This window comes from Colletotrichum aenigma, assembly GCF_013390185.1.
Source record: "Colletotrichum aenigma strain Cg56 chromosome Unknown KSG_Cg56_contig07, whole genome shotgun sequence".
NCBI classification, from domain to species: domain Eukaryota; kingdom Fungi; phylum Ascomycota; class Sordariomycetes; order Glomerellales; family Glomerellaceae; genus Colletotrichum; species Colletotrichum aenigma.
Window position 1 is genome coordinate 2,949,377 of NW_023500913.1, and position 27,110 is coordinate 2,976,486.

A 27,110-nucleotide genomic window follows, 5' to 3' on the forward strand; every position below is an offset into this window, starting at 1 on the left:
ATGTCGCGATACAGAGCTTACGACAAGGACGATGACGTCCCCGTCATCGAGGACACGGGCGTTCGCGCGGCGTACACCACCGAAGACTCCACCTCGGCCGACTTTGCCTCCATCGACCCGGAGAGCGGTGTGAAGCGCGGGCTGAAGGCGAGACATCTCAGCATGATGGCCTTGGCTGGTATCATCGGGCCGGGATTGCTAATTGGTGCGGGCGGCGCGCTTTCCAACGGAGGACCGGCATCCCTGCTTATCGGATTTGCGGTGATTGGTATCATCGCCTTCAGTATAATGCAGAGTCTCGGCGAGCTCACAACACTGTACCCGAGCGGCGGTGCTTTCACCGGATTAGCCGATCGCTTTGTCGACAAGGCGTTTGGAGTTGCGCTGGGGTGGAACTACTACATCATCTGGATGTGCGTGTTGGCGAACGAGTACAACGTTCTGTCGAGCATCTTTGTGTTCTGGAGCGACAAATTGCCGCTTTGGGGATACTTCCTCATATTCTGGGTATGTCGAATGATCGATTTGGGCTATGATCCAGCCAACTTACAAGAATCAGACTCTCTTCCTTGGTTTTCAGCTTCTTGGAGTCGAGGCATTCGGCGAGGCCGAGTTCTGGCTGGCTCTGTTGAAGTTGATTGGCCTCGTGGCTTACTTCATCTTCTCTATTGTGTAAGTATTGAGCTCGATAGAAGGAGCTGCCAATACTGATCATTGTCCAGATATGTTTCTGGTGGAATTCCAGGACAAGATGCAATTGGCTTCCGCTATTGGCGGGACCCCGGCGCTTTCACGGATGGGTTTAGAGGTGTGGCTAAGGTGTTCGTCTTCTGCTCAACCTTCTATGCTGGTTGTGAGTCGGTAGCAGTTGCAGCTACTGAGACAAAGAACCCTCGAGTTGCAGTGCCTCTAGCTATTCGCCAGGTCTTCTGGCGCATCATCTTCATCTACATGGGCTCTGCATTTTTCTTCGGCCTCACCTGCCCCGCCAACGCCGATGAATTGGTCAACGGTGGCTCCCGTGCTGTCAAGAGTCCAATGACGGTTGCCATTCAGAACGCGGGCTGGGAGGGCGGAGTCCATCTCATCAACGCGTTCATCTTCGTCACCTGCCTGTCTGCCTGTAATAGCAGCATTTGTAAGATTTCTTCCATCATCTAGACGGCTATCAGAGCGAACTGCTGACATTGCGCTCCAGACATTGGCTCTCGGACGCTTCTGTACATGGGCCAAGATCGCAAGGCCCCGAAGATTCTTGGTAAGACAGATAGCCGTGGAGTTCCAATCCCGGCAATCGTCTTTACGAACCTCTGCGGAGCTCTATCGATGATGAACATCAGCACTGGTGCTAGCCAGGCCTACTCGTACATCGTCAACCTCAGCGGCGTGTCAACCTTCCTGGTCTGGGGTTCGATCTCGTTCATTCACATCCGCTTCCGCCAGGCATGGAAAGCTCAGGGCCACGCCGAAAGCTCTCTACCGTTTATTTCAATGCTGTACCCCTGGAACGCCTATTTTGGGCTGGCAGCCAACGTCTTCCTCGCCTTTGTTCAAGGATGGACGACCCTGTCGCCTTTTGATGCTGGCTCCTTCGTGGATGCCTACATCTTGCTGCCGTTATTCCCTCTCATCTACTTTGGCTACAAGTTCTGGTTCAAGACTCATTTCTGGAGAGTCGATGAGATTGATCTTCTCTCCGGCCGCCGTCGGGATCTGGACGAGTCGCACGAGATTGAGACGGGAGAATATGACTTGGACAGACTTCCGTGGTGGAAGAAAGTGCTCAAGAGCTTTTAGATGTGATACCCTATGTTATTCTTGATAGAATAATGGATGATTCCTTTGATTTGGAATGTCATCGTTCATAATTTTACTGTCGAATTGGTTTCGAGGGTGCCAAGGACATAGTCCACCATCAGATAGCAATTCCAAGCTACCTTGTACCAGGTCTACCAGCTCGAGGGGCTTTATCTTTAGGGGTCTAGGTTGCCTGAGCTCAATATCTTTACCGAGTAAGATGACGTCGGTGAAGGGTATGGACCCTCCCAAATCGACACCAAAGGCCCGCTAACTTTGTAGCCCTTGTGCCAAGAGTCCATCAGCGTAAAGCTGGCTACAAAGTCAGCGTGCCATCTTTTAGAGCATCACAACTAGCCAACAAACGCTGGTTTCCACCAAAGTTAAGTCTTCTTGATTTGCTACAGTTGGCCATATAGTTGCTAACTATACAACGTGTGACTAATAATGTTATCACAAGTACGAAGGGCAGAACGCCGTTTCTGTTCTCCCAGCCCATCCTTGCCTGGTCCAAGTTTCCTGTCCCGAGGCCTCCTATTACCAGGGGGCTTGTGCACAGTCTTAAGCCTCAATCTGGAGTGTCTGGAAATCGGCGGGCACGGCGTCGGCACCGGCGCCGGTTTCGGCAATCTTCTCCTGTAACCGGGGCAAGCAAGTCAGCATCTATTTCAAGTGCCACACACATTGTCATCTTTTTTCCAGAGCTCCAGTGGAAACTCACCAACTCCTGAACTTTCTCATCCGCCAGGTCGGCGATGTTGTAAGCGGTACCGTCCGCGAGACCGAGCACATCAGGCTTGACAACGGCCTCGCATTTCCCGGCACCGGGCTGCTCGGCGGGGCATGACAGATCGTCGGCGCGCTTGCGATTGAGGAACCAGTACTTTCCCCCGGTACGGTCACCCCGGGTCGTGTACGGCAGGCAGATGGTGGTGCCACCGTTGGAGTCATACTGACCCCCGGTGAAAGAGCAACCGCCGCCGGTATAAGCCTCAGCGCGAATGCGCCAGTTGCTCGGGATCTGCTCGCCATCCATTAGTTCTGAGACTTTTGTGGGCTGAGAGAAAGAGGTTTCACGCACGGCAACCACAGAGATGCTCGACCTGCCGCTGGAGCCTGAGCTGCTGAACGAGCAGCACACGTTGGGGTTGATGTTCACACAGGCCACATAGGCCCCGGCGCAGCTGCTGCCGATGTGAGCCCTGATGTCGATGGCAGATGCGGTGGCCGCGAGGCCAAGGAGGACCGAAGAGACGGAAAAGTACATATTGGATATGTGCAGTGGTGGGTTTTGGTGTGATGCTGCTTAGTTTGAAAGAAGAGGAGCTGATGGTGATGGAGGAAGCTAAACAGAACCGTCTCGGGGGAGAAATCACCTGGCTTTATACCGTTTCTTGAACATGTTGTCCATCCTACAACCTCTCTCATTCTGAGCAAGAGAAAGAGATCTCGATACCTCAACTCAGCATCATTCAATATTATGCGAGGCCCCTCCCGTGCCGTCTTACCACCTTGTATGTAGGGCGTCAGCTGGTTGGACATCGCTTGAGGTATCACACGCATCTATGGACAAGTGAGGGTATCGCCACCGCCCGAGCCAAAGTTTCATCACAGCCCGCTCCTTTTTCTGAGCTATTCTCATCTTGAAATACAGTTTCTGTTTATATCAAGATCACAATCATTGATCCCAATTAGTGGCAATTTTTGCGTGCAGTCTGACCAGTGCCTGACTAATAAGACGAGCTGGTGAGGTCCTTTTCTCCCCCACATGCTTCTCATTTATCGGCCTCTTGGCATCAATACTTGAAGCATTGGTGTGCAAGCTGAGAATGATTGCCGTTTTGGGAGCCCATAGCGCTTACGCCGAGAATTTCCTCGTTGCATCTCTTTCTCGACATAGACCAGCGGTTTGCCCAGACGTATACAAGATAACATTGCAGACGATGGATTGTCAGCCTAGAACTCAACCCCGCAATTTCTGCGCCTGAGACCTGTAAGAAGACAGCAAATGAAAAGTTCCACCTTCATTCAGCTTACTGTGTAGGTCAGTTTAACCCATTCGAGTTGTTACAGTCCGAGGAGTAAGCAGACAATAAGTTAAACGCCTCAGCCTATGGGACTCAAAGCAGCTTACTATGCAGGAGGTTTTAGTCTATTCAATGGACGGTTTGTTACTACCCATACTGCAAGCATAAGCAACAGAGACCGCCCCACAAAGATACTTGGCAGTTAGAATTGATTGAGCTGATTGATTGATTGATTCTATCATCCCGCTCGGTCCGGCCCGCCCCACTTCGCCAATCCAAACCATTGACCAGCTGCATTCAATTCCCCGTTTTGCATCTTAACCTCTTTCTACATTTGGCTGGTTTTCTTCTGACGTAAGTCTTGTAATAGGTTCTGTCGAGACCTGGTGCAGCATACCGTGGTTCTGTGTACCCACAGTCTCCCACTAATGGTCAGCTTTGTCTAGGTTGCGGCGCGATTCTGAAGTGCCCAAGGATCTCGGCCTGTTGCATGAATCCGACGGCTTTCGTGCCTCTCTCGGATTAAGCAGTTAACGTCTGACACTCTTCGGTAAACGTCCTTGAGTCCAATGGTTTTGTTCAAATATGCATAAGAACCGAGCTCTGTCGTTTGCCCAGCCGCTCATGGAGGTACAGCACCTTCTTAGTTGGTGTTGGTGTGTGGCAAATGGTGGTTTTGCCTCGTTTCTCTCTTGCCCACTGGACCTGCCACGCCGTGTTTGTATTTCTATACGTGTACGTCTAGGAGTGAGTATAGCTTTTGATATGTCCGATCTGGTGTCCGTTTGGCCGTCCCTTCGCCGTATGGCGGCTTGTTTGGCGGCAGTGTCGGCGTCTTCGTTGCCCTTCATCCCTGTTGGGCGGGTACTCATCGGGTATGCTGGTGCCTCAAAGTACGTCTACTAGGTATTTGATTCACAGAAAAGCTGCAGGTCAAGGTGAGAGAGAAATTTAATGAACTCCGCGTGCAATGTTTAAATTTGGGGGCTAGAACCCCCTCCTACTTGTAAATTTGTTGTTGTTGTTGTTGTTCTATTTAACGCCGTGGCGGCAAAGGCGCAGCCGCCCTTGCGGCCGACCTCCCGAGGGGTATATGGCGTGGAGGGCCGCAGGCTCAAGCTATATACTCTACAGTACACGCCTCTTCCAAACGTCCTCCAAATCTTGCCTATAGGCTGCTACGTGTTCTATCCGTCCCTAGTTCCCGCTGGTTCCCTAGTTCCATTATACTCGTCAGTTCCTCTACGAGGAGGGGGTTCGTTACTAAGGCCTAGGTTCAGGCCTAGGCCCTAGTACCGCGGGCAGATCTTCTGGAAGAAGTCTGTCACGCAGAGAAAGGCCCAGAAGCCTTCATGATCAGTGGTTAGCCCCTTGTAGTACCGATCAAGAGATCCTATTGGTCCTATAGGCTCCTGTGGACTAGAAGGGTGGAGGGTGGGCCACTGAAGCCTCCTCACTAAGGTCTTTCGGCAGTAGACTAGGTGGTCTACCTCCTTTGCCTCCCCACAGGAGCAGGTAAGCAGTGCTTCTGTATGGTTAAAGCGTTGATGGTATTGTTCGAAGTCTCCATGGCCTGACCGGGCTGCTAGGAGATGATGGAGTATAGCCCGTGGTAGGGCTAGTTCAGGAGGGCAGGCGAGGGAAGCCTTAAGCCCTAGTTGGGTGTAGCAGGGTGTTGCCTCTTGCTTCCACCATTTTCTATACTGGCGGCATATGCGTTCTCTAGCTAGCCGTTTGATCCCTGACAGGGTGGCTAGTTGGCCCCTAGGGGCTGGCAGGGTTGTGCCCTCCTTGGCTAGGCTGTCTGCTTCCTCGTTCCCTTTGATGCCTTGGTGCCCTGGGGACCAATGGGTTCGTATGTCATACATCCTAGCTGCCTCTTGGATCTCAAGGAAGGCAGCTTGTGAGGAGTCTGGGACCCTGCCTCGGATCCCCTGGATAACGCTGGTATTATCGATACAGATGTGTATAGGCTGGCCCTGGGAGGTAAGGAGGGCTCGTCGGAGCCCTGCCCTCGCCCCCTCAGCCTCCCCATCAAACACTTCTGCTAAGCCGAGGCGGCCGCAGCCCTGGGCTATACGCTTGTTCTTACGGTATATAACAAAGCCAAACCCTGTGGCGCCATTAGGGGCTTTAGAGCCGTCTGAGTAGATAATAGTATGCTTCTCTGGTACAGTCTTAAGCCAGGCCTGGAAGATCCTCGCTGCTATTTCCTTCGTCTTTGTGGCTATAGGGTTATAGGACCCTGGGAGGTATTGCGGCTGTAGGAGTGCTGGCCTTGGACACTTGGGTAAGAGGCCAGCTGTTCTTTGGAGCCTGGTCTGCTGCCGCCCTGGCTGCAGAAGCCTTGGGACTAAGGGATGTTGTTGGTCAACCTTCTGTAGGCGTGTAGCAAAGCGTAGTCGCGCTGCCTCAAGGGCTACCTCTGCTGTAGGTAGGCCAGCATCTCAGATGAGGGCACTGGTTGGTGTGGTCCTCCAGACAGGTAGGATAGCCCTTGCTGCTGCTGTGATAACTTTTCCAACTCTACAGGCTAGGCCCTTCTGTCCTGTGCCAACTGTAGCTATCTGTAGAGTAGTGCTACTGCTAGTATTGGTGCTGCTGTTCAGGGCTGGTCTGGTCAGGCCTGCATACCAGGTCTCCGCTCCATATAGGGCTATTGGGAGGGCGCAAGCAAGAACTGCTTTTCGAACTGCAACTGCTGGGAGCCCCCCTTTAGTGTTTGTTAGGTGCCGTAGGAAATAGGCTACCTTCTTTGCTGCTGCTACCTTTATTGCTACATGGTGTTGGAAGGTGAGTCTCCTATCAAACCAGACCCCTAGCTATCTTATAGGCTTAGTTGAGGCCTTAATAGTTAGGCCTCTCGCTTAGATATCTGGTAGGTCTGTTGTCTGTTTATGTTTTCTGCTGAAGTGGATTGCCTCACACTTAGCTGGGTCAAAGGCGACTTTATTTTCCGTTCCCCAGCTGAGGATACTAGTGATCTCCTGGCCTAGGGCTGTAGCATTCTCTTCTAGTGAGGGGCTAGTAGCTACTAAGCCTATATCGTCTGCATAGCCAAACCGTAGCTTCTGATCGTCAGCTAGGATATCAGCTATATAGAGCAGGAAGAGGATAGGTGACAGCGGAGAGCCTTGCGGTAGTCCACAGGAAAGAGGGAAGTCCTCAGTAGTAGTATCCTCTAGCCTGACGCAGGCTGTTCGGCTGGAGGTGAAGGTGTAGACCAGTCTGATCAGGCTGCTAGGCCAGCCCTGCTGTCGTAGCCTGACAATAAGTCGGTTTCGTAAGACGGAATCAAACGCCCCCTTGACGTCCATTGTTGCTAGCGTCGCAGTAAGCCCTGTATCTAGAGCCCTCTCAATCTCATGGGTTAGACAGGTTGTGAGGTCAACTGCAGCCCTCCCTGGTAGGGCTCCAGCCTGCTGTGGGCTGGCAGCCCCTTCTAGGATAGTAAGGTAGGCTATCCTTTTTGCTATCAGCCGCTCTAAGCCTTTGCCTAAGCAGGATAACAGGGATATCAGGCGCCAAGACCCAGTCTTAGAGAAGTCTGTTTTCCCCGGCTTCTGGATCATAACAACCTCTGCTTTGCGGAAGGGTCTAGGGAAGTAGCCTACCTGTACGCAGGCCTGGAAGAGCTGCTGTATAGGCCTAGCTACTAAACCCCAGGTGCATTATAGTAGCTTTGTAGTAATCCTATCAGTCCCAGGGGTTGTAGTCTCTGTTAGAGTAGCCTGGCGTACTTCCTCCATACTAACTATATCCTGCCAGGGTATAAGACGCCTTGCGACTACTGGAATAGCAAAGGGGTTCCCAGGTAAGTCGTCTGCAGCACTAAATCGCTCTAATAAGGCCTTTCGAAGGGCCTGAGCCTTATCGAGGCTATTGCTGATCGTCCGTCCTTCTACTATGAGAGGTGGGGCTTTAACTGCTAAGCTAGACTTCCGCCAGCCTAAGATTTTATATAGGTCTTGGTCTGTCTTAACCTCTTTAATCTTAGCTATCCAGTAGGCGCGTTTTGCCCTTCTGACGGTTGTCAGGAAGACTTTCTGCTCCTCTAGGACAGGGGGAGGTATAACTAGCCCTGGTTCTTGGGCCTGTTGGCGCCTAGCCTTAATAGCAGCTTGGTGGGCTTCTGAGCAGTCTTCTGTCCACCAGGGGGCTCCCCTGCCCTGGTTAGTCTGTCTCTTACCTACAGCTTGAACGGCTGTGTGGAAGAGACTAACCAGTTGGGCAGCTAGAGTGTCCAGCTCCGCTGGGCTTGGGTGTTCCCCTGGGGTAGGCAGGGCTGCAGCCCCAGCCTTTACTAGGTCGATAAATTGGGGTAGGGCTGACTCTGGGACTGAGAGGTGGCTAGTCTGGCGTCCCTGTTCCTGGGCCTTGCCTATAGGGATAATTGTTGTAATAGCTTGGTGGTCAGCCCCTAGGTGTAGGTGTGGGCTAATATAAGCTTCAGCAAAGGGGATATTTGAGAAGGTCAGGTCGAGGGTATGCCCATGAGTATGGGTAGGGGCCCCAACTTCTCCAATAAACGACAGATCATAGACTTCAGCCCACTCTGCAATATCGTCGCCCTGGTTCCGGCTAGGGGTCCCAGGTTCCCAAGAGGAGTGGCGGGCATTAAGGTCCCCAGCGATAAGGGCTCTCTCTGGCGGTTGATAATCTAAAAGGAGGCTGGTTGCTTGGTTTATAGGCTCATCTGGCGGCCTATATATATTCATAATAGTGAGGTCGCCAGCTTTCACCCATAAGATATCTCTTGATTGGGTAGGTCTTTGTTGCTGTATCTGCAGCCTTAGACCTTTACGTGTGTAGGTCATAACCCTAGGCCTTGTGTCTCTGCTGTTCCAGAAGTCAACTGGTACATAGGAGTTAAAGCCTCTTCTATTTCCTACAGTCCGCAATCCCTAACCTTTTCCCCAAAACAGGGAGAGAGAGTCTACTGGAGCCCTCTCAGTACCTAGGGGTCCTAATAGTCAAAGGGGTAGCCAGCCCCTTTAGCGGGCGTCCAGACCACCGGCTCGCCACCGCCCAGTCCTTAGCCACCCAAATAGAAGTTTGCACCTTAAGCAGGCCGCAAGGGCATATCCCTCTCTAAGCCTACCGACATGCGCGTCCGTCCTCTCGAGCCAAACACACCCCTTCTCAGGTCCTCCCCTACGTCCAGTCCACAATAGCGACACCCTACCAGCTTCCAAAGCGCGCGGCGCCATCCCGGCGCGAGCGGTGACCCAAGCGTTCCTCCCGTTATGCCGTGATACCCCAGGTACGATCCGAGTGAGGGCCGGGCCCAGAGGCCGGGCCCTAAGGCGATACTATATCCGACCGGTCCCCCTAGGGGCAATTCTTCAACACCCTCCTTCCTCCAGCAGCCTGAGTGCGAGTCGGGGTTGTTTCCTTTCTGTAGCCTGCTGCTCGAATGTGTTTGCTACGGCCCACTGGTTGTCCGAGGGTATAACCCCCCGGGCCAGCTTCCCGTTACCCGCCGCCGTCTCCGACCGTGCTTCCAGCCTCACAGCTGGTTTTCGGCAGGCCGACCATGTCTTGCCCTAGGCTGTCCTGAGGGCTACCCAGCCGGCGTAGCCTCCATCTATCCCATGACTAACCCGCCTCAGTGTCTGTCTGTCTGGAGGTATTTCCCAGATCTGGGAGGCGTGAGGGTGCCCTGTCTCTGCCCCGAGAAGCAGTGTCGGGTGGTTTTTACCTAGTTCCCTCGAAATTGGGCAGCTTCGCGTTCGCATTTCGGTTTTCGGTCTCTCGATATCTGTCGATTTTGCTGGTGTTTTGGTGGTTGGTGGCGCGTGTGAAAATTTTTGTGCGACGCCAAAATCCCTCACTTCTGGTCCGATCCCGCCCTTCCGCCGCACCAGAAAAACTTCGTGCGCAGCGCCCGCCACCACTTGCACTTGCGCGCCGTAACGTCTCTGCACTGGCTCTACCTTTAGAAAAGATAGGTTCCCAGGCGGCACCACGAGGAGGTTGCAGAGTCCGAATTTCGCCGCCCCTCCTACTTGTAAAGACGGCCACGCATGCTTTGCTTTCTCGGTTTAGCAGTCTTGCCTAATCAACTCTCATATCAATTGAAGGCCGAGCTGTACCCGGTTCCAGTAGTACTGTCAATATGCAATACATCCACAAAACCTGGACCGGCAGTACTTGTCTCCCGCGATGCCAACATGCGTTTCATCTGAGTACCACCCTGTCCGCCAGGCGCCGATCCCCAAACGAACTCCCCAAGCATACGCAGCTGCATCGGGAAATGGTCGTCGCCATAGTGCTGGATGACGTCTGCCTTGCTAAGCTTGGTCTTCAGGCTCGACCACCCACTCACATCAGCAGCCATGACCTCGCACTGTTGTTGCTTCTCATCATTCCACCAAGGTGGCAAGAGCTTGCCATTGACCGATCTCCTTGCCGTTTCCATGAAGCGTCGAAATCCAGCCTTTCCATCGCTGGACCGAGAGGCGTAGATGGAGTCTGGCTCCATGATACCGACGATCTTGGCGTCATCTTCCATGCGAAGGCGATAGCAGTCGATGAGGATCTTGTAGACGTCCTTCTCGGGGCGGTTGTGCAGGAAGGTACGCTTCTCCAGATTCGTGAAAGCATTCATGATAGGCGCCTCCAGACCGCGGCTTGGGGTCGGCCTGGACGGGTTCCAAGCTGTCGATGACGAGGGTGGCGCCCGACCGTAGGTAGTGTACCTAGGTGGCTCAGATGGATTGGCGGGGCGAGTCCGAGCTCATGACTTCTTGTGATTCTTCCAGTGAAGATTCTGGCAGCTCTTGGAGCAATACTTGACGTCGCAGCGGTCGCACTCTGCTGCTTCGTCCGGGATATCCTTCTTGCACTTCTGACAAGCCGCTGCCATGATGGACTGTGATAATAGGTGTTCATAACGAGATCTAAGGGTCAGCTTTGAGTGATTGATGTCCAGTTAACTCCCTTATCGGCGGTTTGAGTTGCGGGGTTGAGATTTGACACCGTGAAGTGGTATTGAAAATGAATCGGAATATCTCCGTTCACATCCCGTGCCCAATCGAATACCTGATTGCTCAGCCACCAATGATAGCTTAGTCAAAAGAGGAGCGCATGTCTTCACAAATGCTACATTCGGTCATATTGACCCACGGCCAGCTTCATAAGCAACTCTGGCCAGCGCTCGTTCTCAGCAGCAGATAATTTCACATCTTTGATTATTAAACACTAAATGGTATCTTGATGGTAAATGTAAGGAATTATTTTGAGTAATACACTGCCACATATTGTGCCTCCAACGTCCCTCCCGAAACCGTAGTCGCAATTGGTGTCTTTGATCCATAAATGGCATCTGGGAAACTCCCACCCATTGCCATGTTCAACAAGACAAAGTGAGCCTTTTGGGTGGTGTTTGCCCAGACAGCCGCTGGAAGCTGTGTTTGGGCGACACTATGAAGCAATTGGTCGTTCACATACCACCGGATAGCCTCTGGAGACTTGGTTCTATCGACCTCAACGGCGTACGTGCGAAATACTCCAGAGCAAGAGGAAGTCGCGGGACAATTCTTGCTGTTGCCGAGTCCGCTAGGCTCGTTGCATGGTCCGCCTGGGTTGGTGCCGCAGTGCAGAACAGCCCAAACTCGATTGACGTTGTTCACGTTCTCCATGATATCGATCTCGCCGACTGATGGCCAATTCCTGGATACATCGTGAGCTTCCAGATCATGAGCTGCAAATAAACTTAGGCTCACCAGTAGTTGCCACGGTAAGCGGCGCCTAAAGTCCAGAAAGCTGGCCAGTAGCCGACGCCTCCGCCACCGAGGTTGGGAAGCTTCAGGCTAGCTTGAACACGCATCTTCTTGCCTGCCGGAGCCATGAAAGTCTGCTTGGTCTCAATTCGGGCGGAAGTCCATGCGCCTTTTGCATCTTTGATCGCGGTAATCACCAGGTTTCCCTGGCCGTTGGTGGCGACATTACTGGGACTATTGGTGTAGGTTTGGACCTCCCCGGTTCCCCAGTTTGTTGGGCCTCCAGGGTAGCTAAGATCATTGTTAGATAACATGTTTATGGCATTTGAAGGGTTCAATGGCATCTCACCTGGTGCCGGTATCAAAGATCCAGTTTCCACTACTAGGCAGTGCACCGCGAGATCCGGTGAAATCATCAAACCAAGCCTTTGAAAAGCCTACAATATCTGGGACCTGTGCTTGAGCAACAGGTAGTGCCAGAAGGATGGCTGCCGTGAGATCAAAGGTGCGCATGGCTCTATCGGTCTTGGGAAGCTAGTTCGCTGTTAGCCTTGTAGATCCATATTTCGTGGCAGCGGGGAGAACCAACAGTCTTAGGCAGGCACCTCCTGTCAGATCACAAGCCGGCTGCTCTGAAACGTCCGAAGGAGTGACAAAAACACAGGTCTTTGGGCGAGAGAATGGCGAGAGAATGGCGAGCGTCAACAATGGTGTGTGCTGTGACTATCACGAAATCTCTGGGTCCTCAGCCCGGGGCTGACCTCGACTTATCAACCGCATCACGGAGCTACTCCAACAGCAGCCATTCCCATGATCATGGGGCGGAACTTGCTCAGATTGGGTGGCAAGGTGTCCGCGGGCCTGTCTAGACCCGGAGCTCTACGTTAGGAAGAGCTAGCTACACCGAGCTGTCGCGTGGCGCGGTCTGGACTTTTCCGGAATTGGGCTGTTCGCGTTCTCGCCAACATGATCGCACCCATTCAGCTGGGAAGCCCGAGCCGCTAACCGAGACTAGTTGTCGCTCTGAGACATCTTCGACAGCTTGGCCGACAATCTTTCCCCAAAGCCTTTGAGTCCTGCACGGGTGAGCTTCCGGGAAAATTCGTCGACCGGCCGTGACTGGAGGCGGTGCTCATTATTGGGACACTAGGAAACCCCGGTAGCGATGAGCGGGTTGGCGACATCTTTATCCTCACGGCATCTATCTTCCGACAGTGTTTGTGAACGGAGCAGGAGGCAAGGGAGAGTCGCTAGCACATCGCAATGGTGTTAGGGGCTGAGGAATTTGCACTGATGACTATGTTTACTTCTGGCTCTATTTACAAAATTCCTGGGCAATCCTCCACGTCACAGCTGACGACGTCGTCAACATCGATTGGGACCATTCGCCGTCTTATGGATCCTCATATCAGGCTGCGCGAAGACCTTCAGTCATGGCATCTATGACTGCTGGTCCAACGGATATAGCGTGGTTTTTAAGATTAGGGTTTGTTGGAGGGTTCAAACCCTGGAAACATTCTGGAGTCAAGAAGAATCCTCGCTCCCCTTTGAGATTTCCTCCAAACATCGGTACGTCATGGGACCAGCAGATCATGCCTCTGAATTAGACATCGATTCGTGTCCCTATGTTCAGGTCGAAAGACTCGAGAGCCGGCATGGAACGCATTGCGAGAAAGACGGAAGTGAGTAGCGGCGTCAGAAGATGAGAATTAGTGGAGAGAAGACAAAGGGGCCCGGTCGGGTTTTCTGTTCTGGTAGTCAACAGGGTTGAAAGGCTTAACTGTGGGCAGTACATACCGTCCATAAATCCTTCATGCGGGCATGGCGTATCGTTATAGTAATGCTGTCTGTCAATAGTCATGCTTCCAAATCTGATCGTATACCACTTTAGACGTGGCCAAATCTCTGTTTCCGTGCCCATGACCCGCTTGGCAGAGAAGAATTCGATACCCAGGGCTTGATCTCCCAGACTTAAGTTGAAAAGTTCCATTGAACGTAGTTGAGAGACTCGACGAAGGGCAAGACTAAGAGGATCGGCATTTCTTGGGGACGCCATGCAGCCTTTCTCAATCACCGTAGTGGAAGACTTTCTAAGGTGGCAGAATAGGGCGAATTGATCGACTGACGAGAACGGGGTTGCGTTTAAGGCCCTCGCCAACGCATCTCTATACTTCATTTTTTGAATCTTCCGTTTGCTCAGCACGAGAATCCATACAAAGTCTCAACTTCGAAAACCCTCGCATTGAGCGGAGCAGCGATCTAAGCGTTTCGGGGTCGAGAAGATACCCTTGGTAGCTGAAACTTTTGATGCATCCTAGTGATGGAATCTGTCGGTTGGTCTCCCCGGAGAACTTGAGATATTGACCGCGTGTGGGAAAAGACTTGACCTCTCTCGGGTCGCGCATCCAGTTGGGAACTCCATTACAGTCCCATGCCCTCCCATCAAAATCAGCGGGGATACCCGGTGCCGTGACGTGGACGACTAAATGTATGCTGCTTTCAAGCTCGTGCTCCCATGAATGCAAAAGTCTCATGAGAGATAACATCTTATCGGTGAAGGCTTCGTTGTTTTTGGACGCCTTATACTCGAATTCAGTCTCATTATCGTGATCATTCAGAACCTTCGGGAGTCTGATGTAGACAACCAAAAATTCCAAGCAGGCACGACGGCACGAGCGGTCGTACCGAGCGTTGAGCGACTTGTATCCATCTTCATCAGTATGAACAGTGGCGTCGGCTAGAATCTGCTCAGTTGAGTGGCGCAAAGCCCTGTTCACGCTCTCGAAAGCCGTGAAGTCGGAGGGCTCGAGGTGCTCGGAGATTGTGGCGATGATCTCCAGTGGTAACGTGTCCATGTCGCTGGTGAAAAAGCTGATTTATCAACTTTATCTGGAGAGAGACTGAAACTTGATTTCGCAGTGTATTTGATTTCGAATTTGAGGACAAGAACTCGTGTCAAGAGGGTTTTATACTTTCGGGACATCGAAGTCACCATCTAGTGAATCGGCGCGGAACACCGTGATGTAGAGGATGGTGGTAAATCACTCTTTGACTAGCCAAGTCTGATTTCACACCACATTTCAATCGAGTGCATTATGTCTTTGCATAAGGGCAACCGCCTCGCCAAAGCATTGATGGTTGAGGTGCATAGTGCGTGAATTGCCCAAGCGAAACCATCAAAAATGCAAGCGCAACTGTGAGGACCAACAATTTCGACCTCTAAACCCACTAAATAAATAGATATCCAGCCATGAAACATGCGATAAATGGCTGGTTTGCCGAATAAGTTGTTTGATACGTCGTTTACATAGCTTGAGTGGTTACATGAACTCGTCGCAAGGGTACCTGGGCGTCACTTTGAATGAAAAAAACCAACTTCATAGTCAGCACCGCAGTTCCGAGGCTTGGAGCTCAATATGTTTCAACTAGTGGAAGTTTCTAGTCCAGATCTTCTTGTTTAAACAGGGGATCGTGCTCAAATGTCATCAAATGTCATCCGTCATACTATGGAAAGGCAAGGGGTTGTTGTTATTATCGCGCTGGCTTCCGCATGTCTTTTCTCGTCGGAGATCCGCAATGGGATATCGGCATTACCTATTTTGGCTTCTCCGAAATGCGTCGCGAGCCGCACTGAGGACATGTGTCTCCGCCGACCTGCAGAACCCCGCAACCCCACAAACATCATCCGAATCCATGTCCGTAAACACGAAGTCAATGTTGGGAGGACCTCATCCAGTGTCCACAAACTGCCATGTTCAAGTTCATCAACACGACGGATGGCCGTCCGCAGAAGCGCAAACAAGCGCAGCATGCGTGCGAGACGTGTCGGAAGCGAAAGGTCAGTCCGACGAGGCCCACTCAATGGCCCTCGCTAATGCTCGCGCCGCAAACATCACGGGATGGCCCTCTTGCTGGACCCGATGTCAATCGGCCAATCGGAGCGCATCTTTCTCTGATGACCGCCGTCGGGATGTTCAGAAAGAGTAAGCTGACTGAGGGTTAGAAACGATGTGAGCATCTAGACAACGCCGTCGCGTCTCCGCCCAAGACTCCCGATTCGGAGTCGGCGCGTGGCACGGCACGCCCGAGGCCAGCACGGAGGTCCTCGGATGCTATCTCGGCCGCTGTCCTAGCCGCCCCGAGGCCAACGCCGGCTCAGGCCCGGCCGCCGCCCAGTCCAACAACCACGGACCCGCGAGATCGACCGCGTCGATCTGTCGACGCCCAAGAACCTCCGTCGCGTCACCAGACGGTTGATGACGACCACGGCCAGCATGATGATGCCCGGTTCGTCGGTGACTTGAACCCTGAAGGTGCCTTTCTCGCCGACAGCCCGGGAACAAGCCGCGGATATGCAGAGTCAAATTCCGTAGGCGTCTGGTATTCCCGCCGAAATGTGAGGGGCAGCGAGATCAGCACAGAAGTGGCATCCGCTGTCTCAGCTGATCACGCCGAGCACCAATTCCTCGCTGTTCTTCCGAGGAGGGCCTACTACGAGAAGCTAGAGAAGATCTACCTCCGTGATGTCCACAGGATATTCCCCGTCCTCAACCTAGACATTCTCAAGAAGCCGGTCTCAACCACATCGCAAATCCTCTGTAAACAGGCCATCTGTCTGGCTGCAGGGTCCAGTCCCAGCGCCAAGCCATTCCTGAGTCTCGGAGAAGACTCGACAATCATTCTGACCTACCCAGAATTCGCCCAGCGATTATCCTCCGCCATTCGCAAAGCCATCGGTCTAGGATTGGTAAAAGACAGAGTCCAGACAACGGCAATCCTCGTGATTCTCTCACTGTACACCCATTTCTCCGAGGATCGGCATCTTTCAGCAGAGTTGGCCGCGCAGGCTGTCAGCAACGCGCAAACAGTCGGGCTTCATCTTCAAAACCCACCGGCAAGGAATGATGACCCAGCCTACCTCACTCGCCTGTTCTGCTGTGTCTGGGCTACGGACATACTCACCGCTGCCTTTCATGGCCGCCCTGTGATGATACACGAACGCGACCTTGGCAGGGATGTACAGGCGTGCATTCGAGAGCAAGATAGCTGCTTCCGCCTGTTTCTTGACATCGTGGCACTGTTGGGTCGAATAATCGATCTATATCGTCCGGCTCAGAAGACTTCGAGTTGTCTTGTCATGGAAGATCTCCCCAGTTTTGAGTGTCTGGTTGAAAGGGCCCATGCGCTTCGCGTCGATTCTCGACTGCTGGGTAAGTTGATCAATGGCGAGATCACGGGACGCTTTCAGCTGACCATTCCAGGATCCCTTGAACTTTTGTACCATGCCATCGCCATTCTCTCATGCAGAGTACCGGTTGGGCCGTCACCATCTGAGCACGCATCCTTAGCATATACGCGCCAATCCCTGTCCGCCATCAAAGTAACCACCATTGTGGAAGATTTCGGCGCCTCTCTATCTTACATGACATTTGTGCCATACGCCGTATCATTATCGTTGAGAGTCGCTTATCGAGAACTTCGATCCTGTAAAGTTCCGATGCTGACCGTCAGATCTCGACGGCAGCTCCAGGCAATTTGTCGAATACTCAGAGATCTTGGTGGCATGTTTCGATCGGCGTTGGTAATGGTTGATCTCGCTGAACAAGTTCTCCAGGAGATGGATCAAGTCTGCTCGAATGCGGCCAACAAGCAGGATGAACAAGGAGCAAATGGAACGAATGCAGCGAATACTCCTCGCCAGGAGGGCGCGCCTGATCAACAAGGGCCCGAAGCTGGAAACAACGCCATAGTTAGCACATTTCCAGAGCAGCAAGGGGACCTGATAGCGACTTTCGACCCATCTTTCTACGAATGCCCTGCTGGCCTCGACGTGTTCGAATACTTCGATCCTAGCTTCGACCTCAATGCCATCGACGCCATCTTGGGAGGTGACGCACCTCCTGAGCTCGGTAATATGGCACCCATGCCGTAGGTTGACCACTCGAGTTCAACTAGGAGATACTCCAGTCATACAGTCGATTTCTCGGCGGAGGTGCCGTATCTTTCAGCGTTCAATCAAAGAAAAAAGGTTAGGTGAAAGAAGACTCTGGGAAGCAAAAGGTTTTGAGCCCCAAGGAGATTTCAGAGATAGCTGTAGGAGAGAAACAGTGCCCACCCTTAGTCCAATCTCGAAGAGAAACTATGATACCAACTGCTGGGCAGATTGCTTCCGATCTCGCAAGGCGGCGCCTGTCGGAGATAGACCCAACCCCTTGCATATCCATGATCGGCTGCTCCAAACACTTTCCCACTAGGCAAAATGAAGATGGTGTCTAAAGCACCCACATGCCGCTTCTAATAGATATAGCCTGAGGTAGCTGCCCAACTCCGACTCTGGTCTCAGACCTCCTTGTCGGAGGCGGACTACCAGAAAAGGAAATCCAGGCGCCCGCTTTCACACCAGACACCCGGCAGTCAGCATAATTCCCAGCAGCATGGAAAGGTGTAATTTCTATTGGCTACCACATTCCTTTTCGAATTAAGCTTTGACTCCGCTCTGTCAGTATCTTGCGCTCCCCATGGGGTCTCCGCGAGACCCTCCGGGCGGAGTCACGATGTTAACCAGTCGCATCAGGGGGACGGCATATCGTCTCGTCCTTTTTAGCCATATAAATACCCAGCCTTCTTCAGCGCCAAGTCACGAAAGATTCGGTTGCACAATTCTCCCCCTTTCAATCTTCATCCCGTTTTTGCACTGACTATCTCATGGCGATTCTCAACGTCAATATTAGCTGGAAACAGCACAAATGGCCTCTATTCTACTGTCTCGTTTCTCTAATGGGAGCTTTTGCGTATGGATATGATACCATCTACTATACAGGCATTCAGGGCATGGCTCCCTTCATCCGAGACTACGGACACCAAAAACCTGATGGCACCTACGAACTTGGAACAACGTTTCTCTCCGTCACGGCCTCTCTAATCTACGTTGGAGAGTTCTGTGGCGCCCTGATCACGGCTCCTATCAACGACAGATGGGGACGAAAGGCTGTCTTTGCATCAGCATCTGCCTGTATCGTTGCCGGTGCCATCGTTCAAGTCTGTTCCTTCGGTAATTACGGCGTGTTTTGTCTGGGACGCGTTCTGATCGGTCTGGGCATCGGCCAGTTTACCGCAACATGCCTCATCTACATCAGCGAAGTTGCGCCATCACAGATACGCGGCCCGGCTCTTATGATGTTCCAGTTTATGCAGTCATGGGCTCAGCTCGCCGTGGCCTGCATCACTCAGGGGACATCGAACATCAATAACGCCGCGTCCTATCACATACCCATGGGGTTGCTCGTTGTCCTCCCAACAATAATGCTGATTTGCCTCCCGTTCATCCCTGAGACACCGGTCTGGTACAGTTACAAGGGTCATCACGACAAGGCAGAAAAGGCTCTTCGCAAGATCAACCGAGGCGTACCTCACTACGATGCCACAAACGATCTCCAGCTGATCAATGAACAAGTCCGACTGGAGTTCGAGTCGACAGCAGATTCAACTTGGATGTCTCTCCTCAACGATCCGATCGAACGAAGAAAGTTGATATCTTCATGCGGGGCGATGTTTGCGCAGCAGATCAACGGCATACAGTTCTGGTACACATATGGGGTGGTCTTTGCGCAGTCGATAGGGGTTGCTCAGCCTTTCACAATCAACACCATCACCAACGTCATTCAGATCTTCGCTGTAGGAGCTTCAGTGCTATTGGGCAACAAGATTCGCCGCCGAACGAACCTCCTCGTTTGCACGGTGGGCATGTTTGTCTCTCTGATTGCCGTCGGCGGACTCGGCACGACCAACCCTGGCGGCCCTTTCTCTCAGGGTGTCGGGACCGCGATTGTCGTATTTGCATACATCAACATTGTCTGCTTCAACTTCTCCATCGGAACCTTGTCGTACACCATCGCCTCTGAGATGGCTGTTGGCCGGAACCGGAACAAGATCACCGCATGTGCCATTGGGGTGTTCTTCTTCACAGTCTGGATGATGGTCTTCGTCAGTCCATATCTTTACTACACTGCTAATTTGGGTCCGATGCTTGGCTTTGTGTACGCTGGGACGACTCTCTTTACTCTGGCATACGTGTGGTTCTGTGTAGGAGAGACGACCGGCCGGACAAATGCAGACATTGACCGGTTGTTCTTGGAGAAGGTTCCTGTGAGAATGTGGGACTCCTACATTTTCCAAAATGCAGAGGCAAAGAGCGATGGGATAGTTGAGCAGGTTGAGACACATGAGATGGTGCAGAAGTCGATGGCATAAGTAAAGTTACTCACGCCAGCCATTTGAGAACGGAACAGCCGATGTCACAAAGATAATTATCGACCTTTATCAAATCAAATTCCGTGTGTTGTCCTCAATGCGTGACTTCAATTTAGTTCTTGTGCTAATGAACAGCCGCCAGAACTCCATGCTGACTACCGTTAGCCTTTCCCAGCACACCACCGACCCGAGTCGCGTCTGCAAATTGTCTTGTGGCAGAGTGGGGAATTGATGTTGGACCCTTGGGGCTCACACTGGCATTTGTTCCAGCTTGATGGCATGCCTTTGGTCCATAGTCTGCTGGGTAGTCTACGCGTGTGTGCATTGTGCTCCAGTTGTCCCATGAGAGTAGATCCCCCTCCTCTTCAGGGGGAACTAGAATATACTCTGGCTTCAAGATTCGTGACTAGATGTCGATCAAGAAGCGACGAACCTCAGAAAGTTCGGTAATGACCTTCGGCTCTTCGTCTGCACTCCGACGTAAGTAGAGCTTTTTGGCGGCGTTGGCCTGGACTTGAAAAGACTTCCGACCGGTCTCAGGGTTCACCCAAACCATTGGGTACTGTTACCATGTGAGTGCCGGCTTGTCTAGTGAATAGTCCTTATGTGACTTACCCTCTTGATCTTGGAATTGTCCACCCCAATGGAATCGAGTTCATTGTCAGACAGCTCCTTGCCTTGGCTGACAATGCCAAGTCCCGTCGGAAACATCTTGCAGTTTCGGTTCCACTCGTAGGGCAACGCCGCGTACTCGACCCAGCTATTGTCGACAACTTCCCTTTCTTCTTCGGTAAGAAGCTCCTCGTACAACTGCGAGCAACAAAAAAATGGCGTTAGGCCCGGGGCTGATCTCATGCTTAAGCCTGATCCGTTATCCCATGTGATGTTAACATCAGGCCCCTTGGGCAGTTTGATCACACGAAAGGCTGTGTAGATCGGCGGATCTCGACTGTAAAGCGGTGCATCGAAGTGCCATCCTTGAAACCTTGTATGACCGTTCTCAAGCTCTTCCTTTGGGAGAGTAGGATGGTGATTTTCATATGAATAGGACTTGGTAATATTGAGGTTCTTCAGCCCATAGTGGTCTTCACCGAGGAACCCCTTGCCGATCACGTGGACGTTCTCAGCGCTGGGGACGCCGGTCACTCCTCTCGCTTTCTGGGTCGTTATGAATAAGTGCTCCTCTAGTGCGAGCTCTGTACTTACCAGAATACCTCCACCATCTGGGTGAAAGTCCTTCATGAATAATTCTGGGTTTTGCGGCACTGCGTTAGGGTCCAAGCGAGTGACTAGTTCCCACTGTTTGATTGGCTGGAGATTTTCTTGTCCCTTAATTATGATCAATTTGTGATCTAGAACAGCCCTTTTGAGCTCTAGAAGATCATCATCTGCAGCGGTCATCTCAATGTTAGCGAAAGATCCTGACTTTGTCACACGCAGAATCATACCTGATATGTTATTGATGTCGAGCCCGATCACTTTGGCGCCAAACTGTCACCGAGTGTTAGTTGTGTTTTTGAAATGAAATGCATTGCCAACGGAGTCTGACCTTCGTCTTCTTGCTGACATCATGCCGGAATGGTTCTAAGACGAAGCCCATATTTCAGTTGACTAGCAGGATTGGCAGATGAGACTGGCGGCTTCTGACTTGTTTCTGGTTTCGTTCTGATTTCTTTCTGCTTGTGATAGGAGTATGCCACAGAGAATCGAGATATGAAGTCTTGAACAAGACCTTCGGGCTTGAGATCCGTGTACTTGAGCGAAAAGCATCGTTAAACGCATTCATGCGATAACTCAGTGACTACCCTTCACTTTTCCGTCATATTTCCTCATCCAATCACAAAAGTTCCGAAGGATCTACGCAGAAGGTCATTGCAGATACTTGGAACCTTAAACTAATAGACCGACCGCCATCAGACGAAGGCTTGCGGTTGAGTGCTTGCCGATGAGCAACTTATGTTCCGAGGGGTAACCATGCAGAGTGTCGTCCGATATTCCGGAGAATCCAAGCTGCCATGACCCAGTGTTCGGATATGCCCCGATCCCCCGACAGCTCAGGAACAGCCGTGAAGTTTGGAGGCAATCAATGATGCCATCAAGCTGGAAGAGTCACTCAGAAGTAGGTCTGCAGTAAAACCGAGTTCAAGCCAAACTTTGCCACATTGGTTGTTACTGTTAACAAGCACATGAGTGTCATGACATCAAGGGGAAAGATTATTCGAAAATCATCTTGGTTCCATAGTGCGCATCAATTGCAGTAAGATATTTTTCAAAAACGGCGTGAAACTTTCGCCTAAGCTGTCTGCCTCTTTCGTACCAAGATCTTGGCATTTCTATCCATAACCACGGCAATTCCCCAGTAACCAGCCTCTGGTCTCTTTTCGTCACTTAGCCTCACATCGTAGTTGAGCAACAGGTGAGCCAAAATGGCTTTCATCTCAGCAACTGCGAAGAATCGCCCAGGGCATGAGTGAGCCCCGTGGCCAAATGGTAGGTTGTCCGGCCCAGTAGTTGCAGCAAGATATTTGTTCGGAAGACCCTGCTCTTCGCGCCGCTGACTAAATCTAAAGGCGTCAAAGGTTGAGATGCCTGAGTCGTTTTGAACATCGCGTGATCTATGAGCGTGATACATGTCAAAGTAAACGGTCGTATCTTTTGGAACTATACTTCCATCATCTAGCTCCAACGACGATGTGGTGATGCGACCCATTGCGACTAGATGATCGGTTCGTCAGCTTTTGCGGTGGAAATGCGTAATGAAGACACACCTAGAAATGGGGCATAGACTCTGGCCGACTCTCGAATTAGACTGTCCAATTTCGACATGCTTCTCAGCATGCCCATATCCCAAGTACCTCCAGGCGCGTCAGAGACCAATGAAGACACCTCGTTTCTCAAAGTCTCAGAGTAACTTGGCTCCGATGCAACGTCAAATATCGCATTTGTGAGCGCCTGTGCGACAGTGTCTGCGCCTGCCAAAGCAGCTCGAAGCTGCATCCTGGCGAGCAATTTAGTATCATTTCGACGTCTATCGTCAAGCCGCTTTCGAATGAAATTTTTCAAGGCGTAAGTCCCGGTTTCTTTGGTATCAGACTCGTGAATAGTAGCTCGCAACAACTCAGCGACCCGTCTTCGTCTTGATGAAAATCCAATATGATGGAAGATGAATGGGTGGACGAACGGTCGAAGCCACGGATGCCACTTGTTGAGAGCATCAAACGCTTTTCGAAGGTCTGCCGAATAGTTGAAAGCGATATCTTGCCACTCCGGGTTCCTCGCTAGGTCGCAGCCCACGAAAGCAACGGCGTTCAATGTGGTCACAATTATTTTAACGAAGCTGAAAGCTGTCACTTCGGCCCACTGCCCATCTTCGTGGAGCTCAAGATGTTGTTCGAAAGCGTTCTCGACTTCTCTTTGAAGAATAGGAACTAGATCTCGCACATGACGTGTGAGGTCGACTTTGATGGCATGGAACATTTCCGGCATGGGAGTTCCTAAGTCGGTATATTGCCCAAGACCACGACGACATACTTCTTTGTTCGCCGAAAGCTACGATTCTGGGGCTGACTTAAGCGCATTGATGAGTTTGTGGGGGAGTACAACAATTGGTGGCTCTGATGGGAGCATGAACGCCTTCTCAGGGTACTGCGAAACGTGTAAATACTTATTCTTTACCGTATCTGTATCCGTCAAATGGGGATTTACCAAATTTCGGCCCTCGGCGAGTGCTTCCCTAAAGTCTTTGTCGGTCTTCCTTCCTGCCACAGGCAAGGACAGCCTCTTCCTCGGCCTCGTTTCCCAACCAGCCAGAAGGCTTGCTAGCAGATCAGCCGCCAAGACTAGCCCACTCAGCGCATATGCTTCCCTGCGCAGCGAAACGCTGAAAATCAAAAAAGAGGTAGCGTCTATCATTTTGGATTGCAATGAAGTCCTGACAGCAACACTTCAAAGATGAGAAAGGGGAGTAGGAGTAAGCGGCTCCGATGATCATACGGTAGAAGTGGTAGACTCTGCAGAATCGAACTTGGTTCAATTCTCCCCTGTCTTGATGCACGTATTCGCACTCTCAAACCAGCAATATAACCATCGAATAGGGTAGTCAGCCTCAGTGTTCAATACCGATGTCGAGAATTAGGGGAATCGAGCTGACGAGAGGGGAGAGGGGCGGACAACATCCAATCGGCTCAACTGCCGCTGTTGCGGGCAGCCTAGGCCATTGGCTCATGTACCACACCTAGGCTTTCGGTGATTTTGAAACCTAATACGAGCAAGCAAATTGCCGTTACGACTGCCTTGCTTATCCCAGGTCATCTCTGCCTGTCACACCATCGCAACCTGCGGTAATGGCCAAAGCCGAATCCTGCATTGCATCCGATTGATCCCTAAACCATGCAACGAGTTGGTTCTGTTTCTTCTACCCTTCCTTGTTCCCATGTGCTCCGCGTGATCAGATGATAAGCGTTCCCCGAGCAACCTCCTTTCACACCAACGTTTGCTACGGTTTATAGAGGTGCGGTTGATTTATTGAATAGTGATATGCACGTTCTTACGAAAGCAATATTCCGCTATGAATTGGTGCTACGTTGTCGGATTCGGTTTTGCAAACCTTGCCGTCAATTTTAGCTTCCGCTTCCTTATGCTATGGAGAGATAGTATTCTCCAGCAAGGCTTTCCAGTTGCGAACATCGCCCTGCCTGTCCGATCAGTTACTACCCTCCAACTTCAGTCTTTCCTTTTACCTCGATGTGACAGCTCTTCTTCTGCTGCGTTTATAGAATGACAGTAATAAGGAAAAGGGTAATCGAGTCGTTGTCAACTTCTCTGTAAGACTCGGCATCTATTGCGACAAAAGGTGAATGTTTGGAATAAGTGAGATCTAGCCTGCGAATACGAACTTGGAATTCTTCATTTGTATTCTATTCTATGTATAGAAAGGTCTTCAGTTGGTATCAAAAATCTTTGTGATCTCTTCCACAGTGTAACCTTTTGTTTCCGGAAATGAAATCCATGCAACCACAAGCCCCACTAGAAGAATCGAAACATACACCAGATAGTACTTCCATCCCAAATCTGCCATTGCCACAGGATTGGCGTATTGCCCAGCAGCGGCGCTGGCCATAGTTATAAAGTAGTGGAGAGCAACTGCTTTGGCTCTCAGGTAGAAAGGACATATCTCCGCAAGATAGGTTGTTCCTAACGGCGCATATCCGCTGTCGAATCCAAACTGAAAGATGAAAAACATCACAACTACCGCAGACCCAGCTTCGCTTCTTGACGTGACCAAAAATTGCTGCGTCGCAACTGTGAGGCCGACCATAGCCAAGAGCATGGTTACTGTGGAAAAAATGAACAAAACTCGCCGCCCTACCTTATCGACAATGGTTGCGCTGAGTAGAGCGATCACAAAGTTGAAGGTTTGAAGCCCACCGTTAATTCCAGCTTGCTGCAAGGGCTGATACCAACAGACTTGAGCGCAGCGGCAAAATAATAAGTTATGATTCCACCCCCGCTCCATTGAGACATCAGAGAGGTAACAACCACGATGAAAAGACGTTTTCGATTTCCAGCGGTTTGGAAAAACGCTAACCATGAAGCTTTCTGTTGATGTTTCTCGTTCTCGAGGCTGCAGCAGATCTGGTCATATTCGGCTTGCACCAGCTGATCCGACTCGAAACCATTGGCATGGTATTTTGCCAGGATCCTGCGGGCCTTTGTCGCGTCTCCTTTAGCTACAAGCCACCGCGGAGACTCAGGTACGAGCATCATCAACGGCAATTGCAGCAGAGGAGGTATAATCTGGACGACAACTGGCAGGCGCCAACTCCACTCACTCTTGAGATGAAGGCTGCCATAAGTGAACCATGCCGATGCTAGAAGACTGTTATTCATTGAAGCGGTTCCAGGATATATATGCCAGCTGACCTGTTGCGCCTACATAAAAGAATGAGGAGTAAGTTGCGACCAGAGAGCCTCTCTGTCGTGGGTGGGCGAGTTCTGTCAACAGGACAGGGCCTAAGCAGACGATTATAATTCCGCCAACGCCCATCTTTTCTGTATTAGCATTCTTCTTGAGAATGCGGTCAGGTACTCACCAGAAATCGCGTCATAACGTACAGACGCGCATCATAGCAGAACGTCTGCCCAGCAGCTGCCGGGAGGTTACCTTGTGCCGGTCAATCGTGATCGATGTCCCGGAACGTACCTGTTGCAATCATTACCGCATCTCCTATCATAATGACCTTTCGTCGCCCAACAATGTCCCCTAATAAGCTCACTACCCAAAACATTAAAGCGCCGCCGATGGAGTAGCCAGCAACCATGATTCCTGTGAGATTTGTGTCCTTTGGCGAAAACCCCAGATCTGACATTCTCTCAGAACCATCTCACAGATATGGCTGAGATAGCACTTTACCATTGTACCCTGTGTCATGTCAGTTGTCTCCTTGACTGCAACCAATGGCATTGTTAAAGTGCACCTACATTGAGGTACCGTCAATAATCCGCCAATGAGTACACCATCATACCCTATCATCACGGGGGAAAGAAAGATAGGCAATTGCCTTAAGTTCAGCTCTGTCAAACCGCTGTCTTTCCACCATTGTCTGTGGCAGTTATTTTCCTGTTCACCCGCTACAGCTGTTATGACGGTGTTGTCTTCTGTCAATCGAGTCTTCATTGTCTTCATGAAAACTGATGTACCGAACGTCTATGTGATTGGCAAAAGGTGGCAATGGTGCGAGAGCGCAGAAAGGATGAAGTTATCGAGAGGGGAAACTGGGAGGCACCACAACAGGAAACTTCCGCATCGGATGGCAGGAAGACGTAGGTCGGGCTACTTCTTGAGCACTTCCGAAGCAATTCTCTTTGAGACGAAGCGTCCAATCATGCGCATTTGCGCGGCAATCGCAACAAACTCAATCAATTTTGGCTGTTGCTTGAAACTCTAATAGGCTTCTATCCATCAGCACTGTGATGATATTTCGGGGTCAATTTGCCCGCTTTTACGAGGCAAAGCTGGAAACCCTCCATCGCCAGGTCAAGAATCCCCTATAAAGATTGCCTGTTTTGCCGGGGTCGGCAGCTTGTTTACTGACTTATCCACACCTACGCTTTATCTTGCTGGGCTGAAACACGACACTTTGCAACCTATGATGGCCGATAACTGCGTTGCCTCCGACCACCATCCTTGTGAGTGGAGGCTCGACGCACCAGGACGGTATTCCCGAGAGCAAGATGCCAGAGAAAAGCTCGTTCTGCGTCAGGTCTATGGCATCCCGGGCAAGATCAATTACTGCATGATGTTTGCTGTCCA

General features: G+C 51.3%; 7 protein-coding genes across 7 annotated transcripts; 3 read left to right on the forward strand and 4 right to left on the reverse strand.

Annotated features, from left to right (window-relative positions):
* Positions 1-1,797, forward strand: AGP3 (General amino acid permease AGP3; the record flags this gene model as incomplete). The annotated part of the gene is made up of 4 exons (XM_037326302.1): positions 1-507; positions 560-672; positions 723-1,138; positions 1,199-1,797. The coding sequence occupies 4 exons, from the start codon at positions 1-3 to the stop codon at positions 1,795-1,797; spliced, it is 1,635 nt and encodes a 544-aa protein (XP_037175994.1).
* Positions 1,798-2,358: 561 nt separating this feature from the next.
* CGCA056_v011056 (uncharacterized protein) lies at positions 2,359-3,064 on the reverse strand (the record flags this gene model as incomplete). The annotated part of the gene is made up of 2 exons (XM_037326303.1): positions 2,359-2,433; positions 2,519-3,064. The coding sequence occupies 2 exons, from the start codon at positions 3,062-3,064 to the stop codon at positions 2,359-2,361; spliced, it is 621 nt and encodes a 206-aa protein (XP_037175991.1).
* A 2,049-nt stretch (positions 3,065-5,113) lies between these two features.
* Positions 5,114-10,434, reverse strand: RTase-2 (putative RNA-directed DNA polymerase from transposon BS; the record flags this gene model as incomplete). Its single annotated transcript, XM_037326304.1, has 5 exons — positions 5,114-6,252; positions 6,751-7,462; positions 7,565-7,993; positions 8,048-8,679; positions 10,065-10,434. 5 exons carry the CDS (start codon positions 10,432-10,434, stop codon positions 5,114-5,116), a joined length of 3,282 nt encoding a protein of 1,093 aa, XP_037175992.1.
* Positions 10,435-10,563: 129 nt separating this feature from the next.
* bglA-0 (Beta-glucanase) lies at positions 10,564-14,403 on the reverse strand (the record flags this gene model as incomplete). Its single annotated transcript, XM_037326305.1, has 5 exons — positions 10,564-10,698; positions 11,273-11,498; positions 11,552-11,839; positions 11,898-12,082; positions 13,936-14,403. 5 exons carry the CDS (start codon positions 14,401-14,403, stop codon positions 10,564-10,566), a joined length of 1,302 nt encoding a protein of 433 aa, XP_037175999.1.
* An 896-nt stretch (positions 14,404-15,299) lies between these two features.
* Positions 15,300-17,480, forward strand: CGCA056_v011059 (uncharacterized protein; the record flags this gene model as incomplete). Its single annotated transcript, XM_037326306.1, has 3 exons — positions 15,300-15,386; positions 15,552-16,758; positions 16,810-17,480. 3 exons carry the CDS (start codon positions 15,300-15,302, stop codon positions 17,478-17,480), a joined length of 1,965 nt encoding a protein of 654 aa, XP_037176000.1.
* Positions 17,481-18,253: 773 nt separating this feature from the next.
* Positions 18,254-19,798, forward strand: HXT9 (Hexose transporter HXT9; the record flags this gene model as incomplete). The annotated part of the gene is made up of 1 exon (XM_037326307.1): positions 18,254-19,798. The coding sequence occupies one exon, from the start codon at positions 18,254-18,256 to the stop codon at positions 19,796-19,798; it is 1,545 nt and encodes a 514-aa protein (XP_037175310.1).
* A 406-nt stretch (positions 19,799-20,204) lies between these two features.
* On the reverse strand, positions 20,205-21,398 carry CGCA056_v011061 (putative dioxygenase; the record flags this gene model as incomplete). Its single annotated transcript, XM_037326308.1, has 5 exons — positions 20,205-20,360; positions 20,414-20,956; positions 21,005-21,186; positions 21,247-21,289; positions 21,348-21,398. 5 exons carry the CDS (start codon positions 21,396-21,398, stop codon positions 20,205-20,207), a joined length of 975 nt encoding a protein of 324 aa, XP_037175309.1.
* Between the last annotated feature and the right edge of the window lie 5,712 nt (positions 21,399-27,110).